The sequence below is a fragment of the Ctenocephalides felis genome, unplaced genomic scaffold (genome assembly GCF_003426905.1).
Source record: "Ctenocephalides felis isolate EL2017-DRISC unplaced genomic scaffold, ASM342690v1 CF-g0.4_SCAFFOLD_01886, whole genome shotgun sequence".
Lineage (NCBI taxonomy): Eukaryota > Metazoa > Arthropoda > Insecta > Siphonaptera > Pulicidae > Ctenocephalides > Ctenocephalides felis.
The window spans coordinates 50479700-50496152 of NW_020538040.1; the positions used below are offsets into that span (position 1 = coordinate 50479700).

Here is a 16453-nt window from a genome sequence, read left to right on the forward strand (position 1 = left end):
AACCAAAACCTTAAAAGAAAAGAAAAATAGGAAAGATAATTTAACAGATGGTTAAAAAGTTATTATTACGACTTATCATCCTGTCATTTAAGAAATCTGTCGAATTATATTATTTCCATACCTGTCTTTATGTTTTGTTATAGTACAATATCTGCAACAGGTTCCATTTGAACATCTGATGGGTTGCTGTTTTCAACTATCCTAAAGTTTCTTCAAGCGCTCAAGTTCTTTGACTTGATATCTTTCACGTTTCACTGCTCGACATTTCGTCGCCACTTACTTCTTAATGATTTAGCCATACTGCAGTAAAAGTCTAATTCGTATTTCAAAATTAACAAAGAAAAATCGTGTTATATAATCGAACCCAAAATCTTAGCTGTTAGTGGTAAACTTTGTCAAATGGTGTATTTACATTACGCCAAAAAGTGTAAATGGGACCGCGTGTATATAACCTTCATATTGAACTTCATTTATGACAGGGCATAGAAGGCACATGAGGATTTTCATAGATGATGATGGTAGACATTTGTCATTTTGCAAGCTTGCCAACAGTGTATGGAAGCGCGCGTATTGTAGTTAAAATTAAAATCGGTTGCTATTCAAAATTGGTTATTAATATTAAGTTCTGCTATAAAAAAAGAATAAGATAAAATGATTGCGTGGTCTATTAAAGAAATGATTGTTTTAATTAACTTCCCGAAGGAGAAGTTTATGTTTTCATCAAAAAATCCGATTCGCTAATTTTATGTTTTCTCGACGTTTCAAGCTATTCTGAATCGAATAAGACTAAATTTGGAAAAAGTATGTGCGTGTGTGTGTGTGTGTGTGAACAGATTTTTTTGCCGTAACTCGACGTTTTCTCAAAAACGGCTGGATCTATTTCAAAAATTTAAAAGCCATTCGATGTATCTCGATGAGGACTAGCGTTTATCAATTTTTGTTTCTTTGTTTATCGCAGAAAAGTGAAAAAACTTTTGTCCACGTTGTTTTAGCCTGCTATTCTGAAACAATTTTGAAAATAAAAAACCGTTTGAAAGATATTGGTTGGGAAACGTGCTGATTAGTTTTTGGTAAAGATCGGCCGGGCCGTTTTCTTGTAATAAAGTGTTAAAAAAAATCTCGACGATTTTTATGATTTTTTTATGGTAGATACGTAGATACCATAGTCTTGTATATTATACTAAATTATTACGGTCCTACGACAAGTCGTTTAATTTAAAAAAATCGTCAAAGTTTGCAAAAAATAGTATCGTTTTTTCAGCATTTGTCAAAATTAGATCTTTCATCGACGTTTGCTCAATAACGCCTGAACCGATTTCAGAAATTTAAAACCCATTTGATGTTTCCCAATGAGGACTATCGTTTGTCAGTTTTGTGCGACGATCTGCCAAGCCGTTTCTTTGTAATTTTTTAAAAAAAGTGTTAAACTTTTTGTCTACATTTAAGCTCATACTACCGAATAGATTTAAAAAAATCAAAAACTGTTCGAAAGATGTTAGTTGCCCACTAAACCAGTTACGTAATATTACGTAATTTTAGTGTAAGAAATATGTAATCTACATTACGTAATCAGATATTACGAAATAATTACAAAAATATTACGTAATTCGCCTGCAAAAAATATTACGTAAGAAAAATGAGGATTTTATTTCATATATATTACATAAAGATCGACAGCTCGTGATTTTTCGGAATATTTCGTTTCATGAGCGAAATTGTCAACCAATGAACGGCCTTAAGCGACATAAGTACCGTTAATCCTGCGAGGCAGCCGCCGGCCGCCGGCCGCCGGCCGCTAGCCTAGGCTATGATGCCAAGTTAACAAGTTATCCTGAAACGCATTATGGGAGATGGGACTATTCGCCATGTGTTTTAAATTAAGTGTTGTGTTTTGTAGTGTCAAATTAATATTTTTAATTTGCTGATTAAATGTGAAAGTGATATTAAATATGTGAAAATATATGTTTATAATAAATCTATTTTAAAGGCTCTTAAATTACATGAATCTTTACTCTAAAATGCTCCATTAACCTAAAAATTGATCGTGCGTGTTATTAAATTTTTTTCTAATAATAATTAGATATATAAATAACTTCTATTCTATTCTTCATATTCTAAATATTATTTTATTGTTAATAAAAAATCTGTGACAAATTATTTATAACAGAATCACTTGGCCTTTTGAAAACCATTTGCTTTGTGTAAGTATATAAAAAAACATATATATTAAAAGTTAAATAGAAATTATTACCATGTTTTTTATTTCAGGTGAAAATCGAAAGCTAATAATTTATATCCGAGATGCATTTCTTCATCACAAATGGGCCATGAAATAAATATCGAGAATGCTTTTGTAGAGAAGACATCATATCATAGACTTATACCACATTTAGTTTTAACTGAAGATACAATTCCTAATTACATAATATATACATAATATGAAATATTTAGTGAAAGAACTTATGAAGTCTTTGTAAAGGATACTTCGATGATTTTTATTTCGAGTTCAATTTTAAATTTGCATTTCTCTTATCATTTATCATATTGTATATTTTTCCATTTGCCATGAAAATGTTGATAAATATGTCATATGTAATTACATTATTTTATAAAAATTGTGAATTATTATTTATTACTTTGTGGATTTGCTAATGTTAAAATTGTGTACATATGCCGAAAAAATAAACATACCATATAAATGTGCTTTTTCTTTTATTTTTCAGATAATATATATATATATATATATATATATATATATATATATGTGTGTGTGTGTGTATGTACATACATATAAATTATATATGTATGTACATACTAACGCATTCCTAAGTTCATGAATGTATGTGTTCACATATACGCATATGTGTGTATGTGTGTGTGTGTGTTCATATATACGAATATGCCTGTATGTATTTATGTATGTGTGTAAAAAAGGGCCCCTCCACGTCATTTTTTTTTCAAAAATTACGTAATTATTATGAAATATTTTCGTAATCCATATTACGTAATCCACATTACTTAAAATAGGCGAAATTATGACACATATCTTACATTAATCTTACGTAAAAATGACATAAGTATGTAACTTTTTTGCGTAAAAATTACATAAATATTACGGATTTTGGCTTAGTGGGTGGTAATGATACTGATTAGTTTTGGGTGAAAATATACCAAATTAACTGTTGAAAAAAAAAATTAAGCCGATTTTTATGGAACTTGTTTTGGCGATATATATCATGGTCTTATAAAACTTACTGAAATATTACGATCTTACGACAAATAGTTTAATTTTAAAAATGCATCAAAATTTGGGAAAATGAGTAATTATTTTGACGTTTGTTAATATTAAAATTAGACGATTTACTTGTTATAACGATAGAGTTCTTAATAAGCGTACTAAACCATTAAATTTCTACGGAAACTGTTTGAATTATAAAAATTATTGATTTGTGAAAATTTATTTTTAGAAAATACTCCGTGTTCGTTCGTTTTCAATTATATGTAATAAATACTGGAATACTTTTAATCACTCACAAATTAATTTATTTTTTTATTGATTAAGTCAATTATTTACACATCAATAAAAAAATAAATTAATTTGTGAGTTATTAAAAGTATTCAAGGCAAAATACCAATACCAACTAGTTTGTTTTGTATTTCGAGGCATAGTGAAAATGCTTATCTGATCATATAGGTTTTCTGTACCAATTTGTGAAAATAATATTAATGTTATTTACAGATGTCACAATACATACAATTAATATTAATCGTATGCATAGTTAGTTTGTCAGAATCTTCTTTTTATTACTATTGATAACGAAATATTATGATTAACTACATATCCCTTTTTTATGCTTCTGACTTTTCTATATATTTATCAAACCTGTACGATAAGCATTTCTTTACCACCATTTAATAGGTGAAGCGAAGACAAATTTTAAAATATTAAGTCTCAAAAACCTCAGTAATAAATAAGGATTTATAGATCAAATTTGCAGGTAAATAATTTTTGCTTTTGATTTTCGATTTTTTAGCGATTATCCTACAAAAAGTTGATAGATACGTAACATTTATGGATTTTTTTAACCAGTTACCTAGCTCTTTTGCCATACATTTTTTTACCGATTGTATTTTATATAATATTTGTTTATAACCATTCATTCATTCAGCAATTCTTTGTTAACAGTATCTTAATTTTTTTTTCTTTTTTTATATACTGTTAACAAAAAATTGCTGAACGATGACACACAATCCGTGTCGAAACGTATATTATAAATAAATATTTGTATTTATTTGTTTTTTTATTTTGATGACTGGCTGAAAATCATTATGTAATATATACATATATATATATATATATATATATATATAATTATTCTTATCGGTTAAACCGCGCGCCCGAAAACGTGGCCGAAAAATGGTATTCATACGTACATATACACACATCCATTATTTCGTAAGATATGCCAAAATGTTCCAAAAACTTCAAAACGTGAAGATATGCAAAAAATGTTCGGTTTCGATTTTTGGACGATTTCAATAACTTACCGTACGGAAAGTTAATAAATTCATTTTTATTTAGATGAATAGTACTAATATTAACATTGTTGTTTATCAGTGAATAGTATTTTTCTGTCAATTTACTATGCATACAATTGAAAATATATCATTTATTCTTGTAAATAATATTTTATTCAGAAAAAGTCTTCATATTTAATACAATTTGTTATTTATAACGTTAGAACAATTTATAAAATTATATATATATATATATATATATATATATATAAACATTATTATTATATAACCTCTCTTTACAGGAACAACTGTTTATGACTACTCGAACTTAATTATATACATTAATAAGCGTATTATTTAATCTTTTTTGATATATTAAAACATTGTTTTTGTATATTTTTAAAGTTTTCTAACAAATATTATTCGACATATTTTTTACAATTATTTGTAAAAGTATCTAGCCAAGTAATTTCTTCCGTAATATTGTCTGCTTTGCCTGCAAGAAACTAATGCATCGCCTTTGGTTCCTTCAGGACAAGTACAAACTCCTTTATGCTCACGAGACTCGCATATTGCTTCTACAAATGCAATGAAAAGTCAATTTGTATTGAATGTCACGTAAACTAATAAAGGAACTTATAGATAAATTATAGCGACACAATAATATTTTTATTTCATACGGTATAATATCATCATTAGTATAAAATTTTCCGAAATACTCGCATAAACTGCTAATATAATGAAAACAACTCACGTATTCCGCAAGGGTGTCCAATGCATGGATCGACACATTTATATTGAGAACACGCTAAATGGTTGGGGCATTCACTATCGCTAAAGCATTCGCCCTGAAACGAAATAAAAAATTTAATTTAACATTTGACTGAGTACAAATTGTCTTTTATTATCTGACTTACTCTGGTACACTTATGAAGAGCATTGCCAAAATATCCTTTAGGGCAAGTACAAACCGGGCGCTCATTACCTATGTTGTCGAAACCTGGTTTACACTCAGCATTTAAACCACAAGGATTAGGATCGCATAAATCACCTGCAAAATAAATTTAAATATTTTATTATGACTTACATATTAGTAACAATTATTATTTTTTATATTATGTAGTGGATACTCTTGGAATTATTTTAAGACATGTGAAGCGTCGTTTTTTACAAGTTCAACGTATTTACGTTTTTCAAATACTCTGCATGCAATTAGAGGATTCCCGGTCATATGTTTTGGACAACTGCAAACTGGCGTAGTTTGTCTTAACTCGCAATTGGCGTATGCCCCACATGCATTTTCACAGGGATTATGGCAAACACCTCCCATAACACACACTGGTTTATTATAAGGGCATTCTGAATTTGTGTAACATTCCGGGCGACATTTATGATGTGGATCTCCTATGTAGTTCTGAAATAAGTAACCGTTGTGATTATAAGGATCTACGAAAAGTGAAGCGTTTTTGTTACTAATTTCGATTTCTGAACGTTTATTTTGAGACGAATTCCATTGTGTCAGTAATATCATACATTAATTCACAAATTTATGATGTCACAACGCCATAATTTAATCGTATTGAAAATACTTAATACCTATTTGGCAAAATCATAAAAGGAAATTGAAGGATGTGCTTTTTACTACCGTTGGACAATTACACACGGCTCTGTGATTCACAACATTACTGCATATGGCATTTTCTCCACATTTTGAGCAGGCACTTGTACACTTGAAATTTTCACAAATTTGCGAAGAACTGCATTCAGAATCAGATTCGCACTCATGATGACATCCAGTTAGAGGGCTACCCTATTTTACATTATAAAAATAAATTTTATAAAGAATCAAAATGAAAGAGACTATATAGGTTTTTATTGTTGTTATGAATTGTAATGAAATTAAAAACTACCTTTGTGAAACCTGGCAGACAGGAACATGTTGGCACGTTATTTCTAACAGTGCATTTTGTATTGACTCCACAAGGACTTGGATGACATAATTCTTCTGCAATGATAATTAAACTAGTATGCCGTTGTATAGACTAGTTACACAAACACACACACACACATACACACACACACACATATATATATATATATATATATATATATATATATATATATATATATATTAGGGTGGTCTTTAATATGGACATTTTCGAATTTCCTTGCTCTCAAGGGCTCAATTGGTTCCAAATTGATAAAAAACAATTCTCTGAAAGTTTTAGCTTCTACATTTAGATAGTGCGCTCCTACTTTTAGTTATTTTCACTTTTAATTCAATCAAACTTCATATGGAAATAGCATGGAAAATTTTAGGTATAACTTAGTTTAACAAATGAGTTAAAAGTGAAAATTTGTGTCATTTTTTATTGAAAATTCGACGCTCTGCGGAATTTTTGAAAAATTTTTCATGCTATTTCCATACAAAACTTTGAATTGCGCTCTATGTGAAAGACAATATTAAGAGCTAAAACTTTCAGAGAGTTGTTTTTTATCAATTTGGAACCATTTGAGCCCTTGGGAGTAAGGAAGTTCGAAAATGCCCATTATAGGTGCATATATATATATATGCATTATAGGTGCATATATATATATTATGTAAGGACTGGGAAGAAGCAAAATGCAGATGATTGATGAGAAGAAAAAAATACAGGGAACAGAAAGCCGAAGTACAGGAGCAGGAAGCATGGAACCAGAAGTTTGAAATTGAAAATGCATGAAAACGTATAAAATCGTTAATAATGATAATAATAAACAATGGAGGAATGAGAATAATTGATTTGTGGTGTTCTCACACCATGGACCTGCAGACAACCATTTACTGCATATATATATATATATATATATATATATATATATAGGGTGGTCCTTAAAATGGTCATTTTCGAATTTCCTTGCTCCCAGGGGCTCAAATGGTTCCAAATAGATAAAAAACAATTCTCTGAAAGTTTTAGCTCTTAATATTAACGTTTAGATAGAGCGCAATTCAATCAAAGTTTTGTATGGAAATAGCATGGAAAAATTTTCAAAAATTTTAAAAATGTTTTTTAGATGTAATTTAGCGAACAAATGAATGAATAGAACTCATTCATTTGTCGCTAAGTTACATCTAAAACATTTTTTTTTAATTTTCAAAATTTTTTCTATGCTATTTTCATACAAACTTTGATTGAATTGCGCTCTATCTAAACGTTAATATTAAGAGCTAAAACTTTCAGAGAATTGTTTTTTATCTATTTGGAACCATTTGAGCCCCTGGGAGCAAGGAAATTCGAAAATGACCATTTTAAGGACCACCCTAATATATATATATATATATATATATACAGGGCCGGATTTAGAAATTTGGCGCCCTGGGGCAATGACAAAAATGCCGCCCCATCCCTGAATTTTTCCTTAAAATATTTTTTATATATCATTTTTCTTAAATTAAAATAACTATTTGACTGCAGAAAATTTATTACTCATTACATACTATAAATAGTGGTGCTTGACGTGTGCCTTAAGGCAAATTGCTGATACTTGAAAATTAAAAAAAAAAATTAAAGTGATCGCTCTGCTTTAGCTGAGTAGAGACAAAATAAAGAAGCGCGCAAGCGCCGCCTCGCAGAATAACGTGTAAATAATGTTACAGAACCCATAGAAATATAAACAAAATTCATACGTCTAATGATCATTTTTTACCGCTAAATGTTTCTCTTTCAATTTTTTTATTGGATCACCAAAACCGCTAGACCTGCTTCCTACAAATTTAAGCAGTTCTTCATTCATGTAAATTATTTCTGAATGATATTGGAGGTTTCGTTTCTCAAAACTGAATTAACGAATATTGATTACTTTTAACCGCCAAGTGTTTCTTTTTTAATTTTTTTTATTGGATCACTGAAACCGCTACACCTGCCTTCCACAAAATTAATCAGTTCTCCATTTTGTCTATACGTGTAAAATTTAATGAATTTTAAAAACTAAATTATTATTTTGGCTCCGTATTTTCGAAACAGTTGGACCTGCCTTGGTCAATAACTAATCAGCATGTCTCACTATCAATAGGAATCGAATCATTCAAATAAAATTTAATTTTACTAAATTTAATAAATAAGAGTTAATAATTTTCAAAAAAATTCGAAATAGGTTTTATAAATTCAATTTTTATCATTTTTCAAAAAATTTTAAAGTTTTTTATAAAATGTAATTTTCAGTACGGAAAGTTTCAGTAACAGGCATAATGCCATGCGTCACTATTTTAATTTTTTCGGCGCTCTAAGCTTGGAAGTGCACAAATTCGTCTTAAGAGAGCTCGAGATCTGAAGAACATATTTTTCTTAAACTTTCAACTCAATTACGAATCTTTATATTAGCCAAATTGCCAAATTACCAAATTTTGCATTACATTTGTATAATGTTTTGTTAATTATATTTCTTGAATAAAAAGTGTTATTGAAAAAATGAGTTAATTATATGGTATAGAATTTTTTCTCATTATTCAAATTTTGCCGCCCCCAAAAATTTGCCGCCCTGGGCAGTAGCCCCGACTGCCCCTACTGTAAATCCAGCACTGTATATATATATATATATATATATATATATATATGCAGTAAGCGACTTGTAACGAATAACACATAATGCTTAATTAGCATTAGGTTTCCATATTTTAAATTTTAAATTATAGCACACTGATGATGAGACAAACCTAGTCTCGAACGTTTGTGAAAATTATTATTTAATAAATTAGTGCAAAAAAGTGTTTTTTGTTCATATTTCCAAATTAATATCTATTATCCACTCAGAATACATTTGTTATATTTGAATTAAAGAAAAAAATATATATAGCACGATTCGTTAGAAAAAGAATATTTGCTTTTACTTGATTTTATATTAAGGTTATTTCATGGAACTTTTATTATCAAAGTTTTAATCGAGTTTTGTTGAATTTTGTTGCACTATGAAGCAACAAAAAGTAGCCATGCAAAATAGTATTTTAAGTTATTTGTGGCTTAAGTGCTAACTCAAGCCATTTATTGCTAACAATTTTTTGCGTAGAGTTTATTACGATGTAGTAATAAGATCTAGCAATATTTTAAACACTTTACGTGTAAGTATAGTTAGCATATAGGTTGTATAATGAAGGTACCTGATAAGATTTACCATGCGCAATACATTAGTTGTTCTCGCATCCTATATTTATCAACGTGTGCAAGTTTCTAAATTATTCATTCAATTAAACAAATAATATAAAATATATAATATAAAATCATACAATTGAAACAAAAACATTGATCGTAATAATTGAACTAAAGCAGTGATAACTGCATAATTATATATTCACCTCATTAGTTAGTTGCGGAAGCTACCAATAAGCGCTTCATAAGAAATGGTCACATTGCACTTTTAACATTTGGGATAACGCATTATTATTTAAATCATCTTTATTTATTTATCTAGCGATGATTTTTTAAAAGAAATGTACTGCTGTTTCTTGTTTTAGATATAAGCGTTACTTTCTTTACATGTTCATATTGTTATTATAAATTTAGGAATGCCAAAGTATTTTGAATTTTAAAAACTTACTAAACGGGATCTGGTGTTTAATTTTTCTACAAAATGAGGTTAATAAAAAAATTCAATTGTTTCATGGGTTTTATTTTTGGAACTATAATTTCTATCATTTCTATCTCTCAAACCAATTTAGATATTATTAGATTATATTGATCACAAAAAGCATACGATTCATGATATGAGTTGAAGCTTATAATTGCTCGGAATAATAAAACGAAACAAATATTTTATAGGTGACTTGCCAATATATGAGTAGCAAATAGCTGGGTTATTATATCGCTATTTTTTTTTAGTAAAAATTAGCAATTAATGTTAATTTATATTATATTAGCGGTGTTAATAATTCCTATTGTTATACATAAATGTAGCTTACTTATACTGAGAATGTTATATCTTCTATAAGAAATACCTCCGCCACTACTAAAACAATTTTTATTCAACCACATGCTCCTGTAACCTAAATAATTTAATGAAAAGCGATAATTCATTAGCAATAATTCAAGCAAACTATTAAACAATAGTTAATTGTGATTTTATTATTAATTATTTACCAGGATTAAATACTCTACAATGTGTAAATGGATCTCCCGTGTAACCGGTAGGACAACTGCAAACCGGATTATGGCCCACCGTCTAAAATGTAAAAAAAAAATTTTTTATTCAGTTAATTTGCGTTTATTTCAGTAAGAATGAGGCAATTTGTAGATTTTACTTTTAGCCCAATAATTATAATCATCTCGAAATTAAATAATTTTCTTTTTGTTTTATAATTTGCATCTATCTTGAAAACTTTTCATTGTAAAGTTATCACAACGGGGCAAAAATAGAGAGTTCTTACAATTAGCGAGTAGAATTAGCGAAACAAACCGGCTTAATAAGATACATGTAAAGGCTTAGATAAGATACATGTAAAAGATGTCGAAGAAAAAGTTTAAAAAAAAACAGCGCTAGTCTTTCTAATAATAGTCTAAAGAAATTAACTGAGCAAAGAGAAAAAACAAAACAAAAATATTAATAGTAGTTGAAGAAGAGCAAATAGAAGTTTGAATGGAATTTGTAAATAAATTTTTGAACACTGTAACTGAAATTAGGAAACATTTTTTTTCAAATATTGGAAGGAGTTTAAATACTAGTTAGGGTATTAATTGTAAACTAGATGCCCTTTTGATAAAAAATGCGAAAACTTGGAAACGCAAAATAGACTGAACAATCTGACTGAATTTGAATATTTGTTTCTATAAGTATATTCGTATATATCACTTTTGTATAAAATAAATACAGTTATTAAATTTGAAACATAACCAATTTTTAATTCAACGTCTCCGAACCCCAATATATACATGATAAGTTAGCCCATTTAGCGTTGTTTACCCTCTTTGATGAGATTCAACCCCCGCGTTAAGCGGGTTGTTACCAGTGGTGTTGTGCTAATTTTTTTTTACTGGTACGCTAAAATTAAAAAAACGGTTGTCCTATTTGTTCCGGTTCGGTTGAAAAAAAAAATCATTACAAAACCCATTCTGAGAATATATATGTATGTTTATTATAATAATAGAAATGTTTAATAAATTGGTAATAAAAATTTGTTAAATTATATTATATAATTACACGTACTTTGCAATTGGCATTTGTACCACAGGCATTGACACAAGGGTTAACACAACTATTGTCGATACAAGCTTGGTCTTGTCTGCATTCTTCACTTCCTGTAAATATCGTGCTTTAATTTAAATAATTTCCATTTGCTATTATATATATACATGTATATTTCGCCTTTTAAATACTTACACATAACATTGAATTGCTTATAAAGAGTTTAAGAGTACTGTAACTTACAGGACTCACAGACTGTAAGTTATTAATGTATGGCACTGAACAAAGTGCATATTAGAGACAGCATCACTTAATATATACATATTTTATTTTTACCTATGCATTCGTATCGAAAACACTGCCTCAAAGGATCTCCTTTATGATTTGGCAGGCATGAACAAACAGGTAACCCCTCATGGCTTCTAGTGCATTGCGCATTTACACCACAGGTGTGATAGGTACATCCACTAACTAGATATTGATAATGGGATTCTTGAGTATCTAAAATTCCACCTATTTAAAAAATATATAATTTTAAATTTATTCAATATTAACATAAACTATTGTAATAAAGAACAAGATTTTTAAAATATGGTGCTTGAGGCGAATGGAGAAGATAAAGTGGACAGACAAGATAACAAATGAGAAGAGTGGGTAAAGAAACTCTACTGAGCACGATCCTGAAAAAAAAGGAAACTCGATCGGATTCTTTTTGCAAAAATAGCCTCTACTATACGACGTAGTCGAAAATAAAATAGAAGGATTAAAGGAATGGGATGAGCAAGAATGAAGATCATTGATGACTTACGCGAGGAGAAAAAATACAGGAAAGTGAAAGCCAAAGCGAAGAAGCAGGAAGCATGGAAGCATAAATTTATAAAAATACAAAAAAATACATAAAAAATGTGTTAGAGGAAAAAGTGGTAATGGTAATGATAGACGAGGAAAGGCGAGGAACCATTGCCCCTTTCTTTGGGTAGAGTGTCATTTATTAAAGAACGAATTAATATTCACATCATGATTTACGCGTCTGATTGTTACGTTTATGACTCTTGATAATACCAAATTCTGACATATATTTTAACATCTAAAATCAATTATCGTAATAAATATAAATTTATATTAATGAATTAACCAAGTTCCGTTTACATTTTTATTTATTGTATTGTTTTTTTAAGCAGTTATGTAAACCAACATGCAAATAATTGATTACTCTACATGGGCATACGTGGGTGTGTAAATCGCCTATTGTTGAATTAAATTGCAATCCAAACAATACATTATTTATGTATATGTATTGATACATTTACATACCAGTAGGAAATTTAAGAAAAAAATTTAACCTTGCATGATATAAATACACACATTTATATTATGTAGGTGTATTTGTATATATTGTGTTTTGTTTCTATAATTTTTTACATTGACCTTGCACTCGAAAGTACATCTTCGAATCGTGAATATCGATTTTTTTATTAAACTTGGTTGTGCGATCATTTTACACAAAACAATGTGTAAAGATCGTTAACAAAATACAGTAAAAAGAATGAATTTTGATTACATATTAGTAGAAACGCCCAGCTGCGAATTTACTAGAAATGAAGAAGATTGAAAAATTTCATAAACTACAGTCAAAAAAGCTTTAAAAACATAAATTTCTGGATAAAGCATAAAATTATAACCGTTATATTCTATCTGATTTATAAAATTCCTCTACACAAATAGTAATTACTGGTAAATTTGAACATTAATGCACGTTGCATTATGATATTTTATTTATTTCGATAAAAAATGAAAAAGAAAACAGAACAACTACTTTCTTGACATTAATTCGTTCCAGAATAATACATAATAATAATAATCTTTATTTTTAATTTGTGTAAGAGATCAAAGACATCATTGATAAAAGGCTACAGCACATCAATGCTGATGTATGTAAACAATGTAATTAAAATAAGTGGTATGCTATATTATGTAGACAGACGGTGTGGGTGGATATATATATATATATATATATATATATATATATATATATTTGCATCTCACCTTGAACTAGTCTTAAACATATGAGCGAGGTCAGCGCAGCAAAGAACATCTGGAACAAAAAATTATATTCTTGTAAAACACCATATTTAAATAATCTTATAGTCTTTCTTTATTAGGTAAATTCCACACATTAGTTACTTGATGAAATGGATATCGCAGAAATTAGTAACTTATTTTATCATTTGTTAAGTTTGGGATCAGAAATTGGTTGCTCATTGTCTTGCAAATGCAAATACCATGTCTAATTTGTTTTTGCAAACCTTTTGCAAAAAATCTATGTTTTCAATCAATGGAAAGCTGTTATATATAACTTTACTATATATATATACATATATATATATATATATATATATATATATATATATTTACTATATAGGGGGTACATCGGGGTACCATATATATATATATATATATATATATATATATATATATATATATATATATATATATATAGTATATAATTATATGTACATATTGATATAATAGACTAATTTCACAAAAAACATGATATTTGCATATTAATGAATAGCAGTATTTAATGTTCGTTCATACTTGATCAACCAATAATTTTAACAAAAATTGCGTACTTGTAGCGAATATGTAAAATATTGTTTCACAAAAATTTCTATTCAATGCATGTTGCTCAAGTTTAAATACTTTACGCGCGACAGTTAAATTATAATGTTATTAACAAATTAATATTTTAAAAATTGAACAGATCATTCGGTTATTTGTTTTGCGAATAATATGCTATTAGACAAACCTTACAGAAAAACCTTTTATAAAATGAATAGTAAAATTATTTGATTTGCTTCATAAAGTGCTGCAGTTGCCAATTGGTTACTGCCTAATAAGTAAAATATTACATCTATAAATCTAAAATATAATACGTTCAATGAAATTTGTCGCCTAAAAAAAATAAAGTTGTAACTTGTTTACAAATTCATTAAGTTAAAACTGGATCAAAAATATCAGAGCAGAAATATAAGGTTGTCAAATATCTCCCTTCCGCCTTTTTGTATTATAAACCAAGTGCAAAAAAGCGGAAGGGAGATATTTGACAACCTAATATTTATTTTTTTTATGTAAAATATAATTTCGACGATGCAAGCATAAACGATGTAACATGTATTTTTTTGTTGTATTTTGTATTATCTACTATAATAATAAATTGATTTCTATTCTTCTTCTTGACAATATAGATAAGGTTGCCAAATTCGTACCCCTAAGGAAATAGTACTATTTTTAAGAAAATTAAATAAAAAAAACTTCAAAGCGTTTATTAAATCTTTAGTTAGTTGCCTTATTATTAACTGTTATTGAAATTTTATGAAAATAGGTATTTTTACGTTTTTTTCTTTCATTTCGGCGCCTACTCGCCTTAGTCGTACCTCTTATAGTTACAATCATACCTACTATTTAAAAAGTAAATAAAATTCAACTCGATCAACTTTATTAAAAAAACTCATAAAATAAAATAATAATCTTGAAAAATAACGAATATTCTTATAAAATTATTAAATCTTTGGGTGCTAAGAATAAAGATGATAGAACTGTTTATGAAGAAGTTATACACCCACTTTCAAAATTTGAGCAAAAACTTTAGAATATCATATTAAAAAAAAAAACATAAAACGGTTTCCATTAAACCAGTACTACTAACGATTTAAACAACATGGGCTTCGAAGTTTGAAACAATAAATATAAATAAATATTAGAAACGAAAATAAATCAGAATCATATTATTGCTATAAAAAGCATAAAACTGATTAGTAGAGACTTCAATACAAAAAACTCAATATTTAATAATTTTTGTATTACAAAGTCGGAAAGCTATTCAATTGTAAACGTTTGCTTCTTGATTTAAAATAGTGCTATTTAACAGTGCCTTATGATGTATTTTATAATTATCAGACCAAATATTATCAGGGTACCACTTGAGCAAGCTTATACTATATAATATATAGTAAAATTGTTGTGTTTTAAATATTATAGGGCCATTAAAACTTAATAAACCGTGCAGCCAGTGACAAATATAGTTGGTGATATTTCGTATAGTGATTAAATTCAAACATTTTATTTAAATCAGGTTTGATAAATACTCTTTATTATAAACGCAGTCGTTTTATTAAAAACTTATTGGTTATATTATATAATATAAATTTTGCTAAAAAGACACACATATACAAAACTATTTTCTTTTCTTCTTACTAAAATTTAATGTCATAAAATTGTATAAGGCATATTATAAAATTTAATGAGTGCATATTTTCAATATATTCTTTTATTGAATTGTTTGCAAATTTTGCACTCTTTATTGCTTTTTAATGCTTTTAGTAATTTTTTAAAAATTTACTTTTATCAATATCATATTAAGTTATTAATTTGCTAAAATTAATATATGATCACATACCGCGTCCAACGTTGTCTTTTGATCACTATCAACACAAATTACTTCTAAACAAATAATAAAATGATCGGTTAAATATTTGTATTGTATCGTGAGCGGTCGTTTCAAGACTGTGACAAGTGCACTTTTTGGGAAATTACTTATAGATTAGAACATGTTAGGTACACCCACATTTTATTTTTTTCAATGACGTAATTTATTATTATATACTTAAATAATCGTTTTAATTTGCTTAGAAACCTCGCTAAAAATGTAATACCTTAATGTGTATTTTAATAGCTTGACTTTTAGAATATTTTCAATTTGTTGTTAATTCAGAATATTTTA

General features: G+C 28.0%; 2 protein-coding genes across 2 annotated transcripts in view; both read right to left on the bottom strand.

The window, feature by feature from the left end:
* The window catches only part of LOC113375047 (neurogenic locus notch homolog protein 1-like), a 7890-nt gene extending 7591 nt beyond the window's left edge, over positions 1 to 299 (bottom strand). The window contains exon 1 of the mRNA XM_026615000.1: positions 281 to 299. Within this exon, the coding sequence (XP_026470785.1) occupies positions 281 to 299 (19 nt within the window). The remainder of the gene's footprint in view (positions 1 to 280) is intronic.
* Positions 300 to 4959: 4660 nt separating this feature from the next.
* On the bottom strand, positions 4960 to 16224 carry LOC113375048 (neurogenic locus notch homolog protein 1-like). The gene is made up of 11 exons (XM_026615001.1): positions 16130 to 16224; positions 13717 to 13765; positions 12007 to 12183; positions 11692 to 11783; positions 10629 to 10710; positions 6429 to 6523; positions 6164 to 6328; positions 5707 to 5932; positions 5436 to 5569; positions 5273 to 5366; positions 4960 to 5096 (listed from the first exon to the last, which is right to left on the bottom strand). The coding sequence occupies exons 2-11, from the start codon at positions 13763 to 13765 to the stop codon at positions 4960 to 4962; spliced, it is 1251 nt and encodes a 416-aa protein (XP_026470786.1). The 5' UTR covers positions 16130 to 16224.
* Positions 16225 to 16453: the final 229 nt, after the last annotated feature.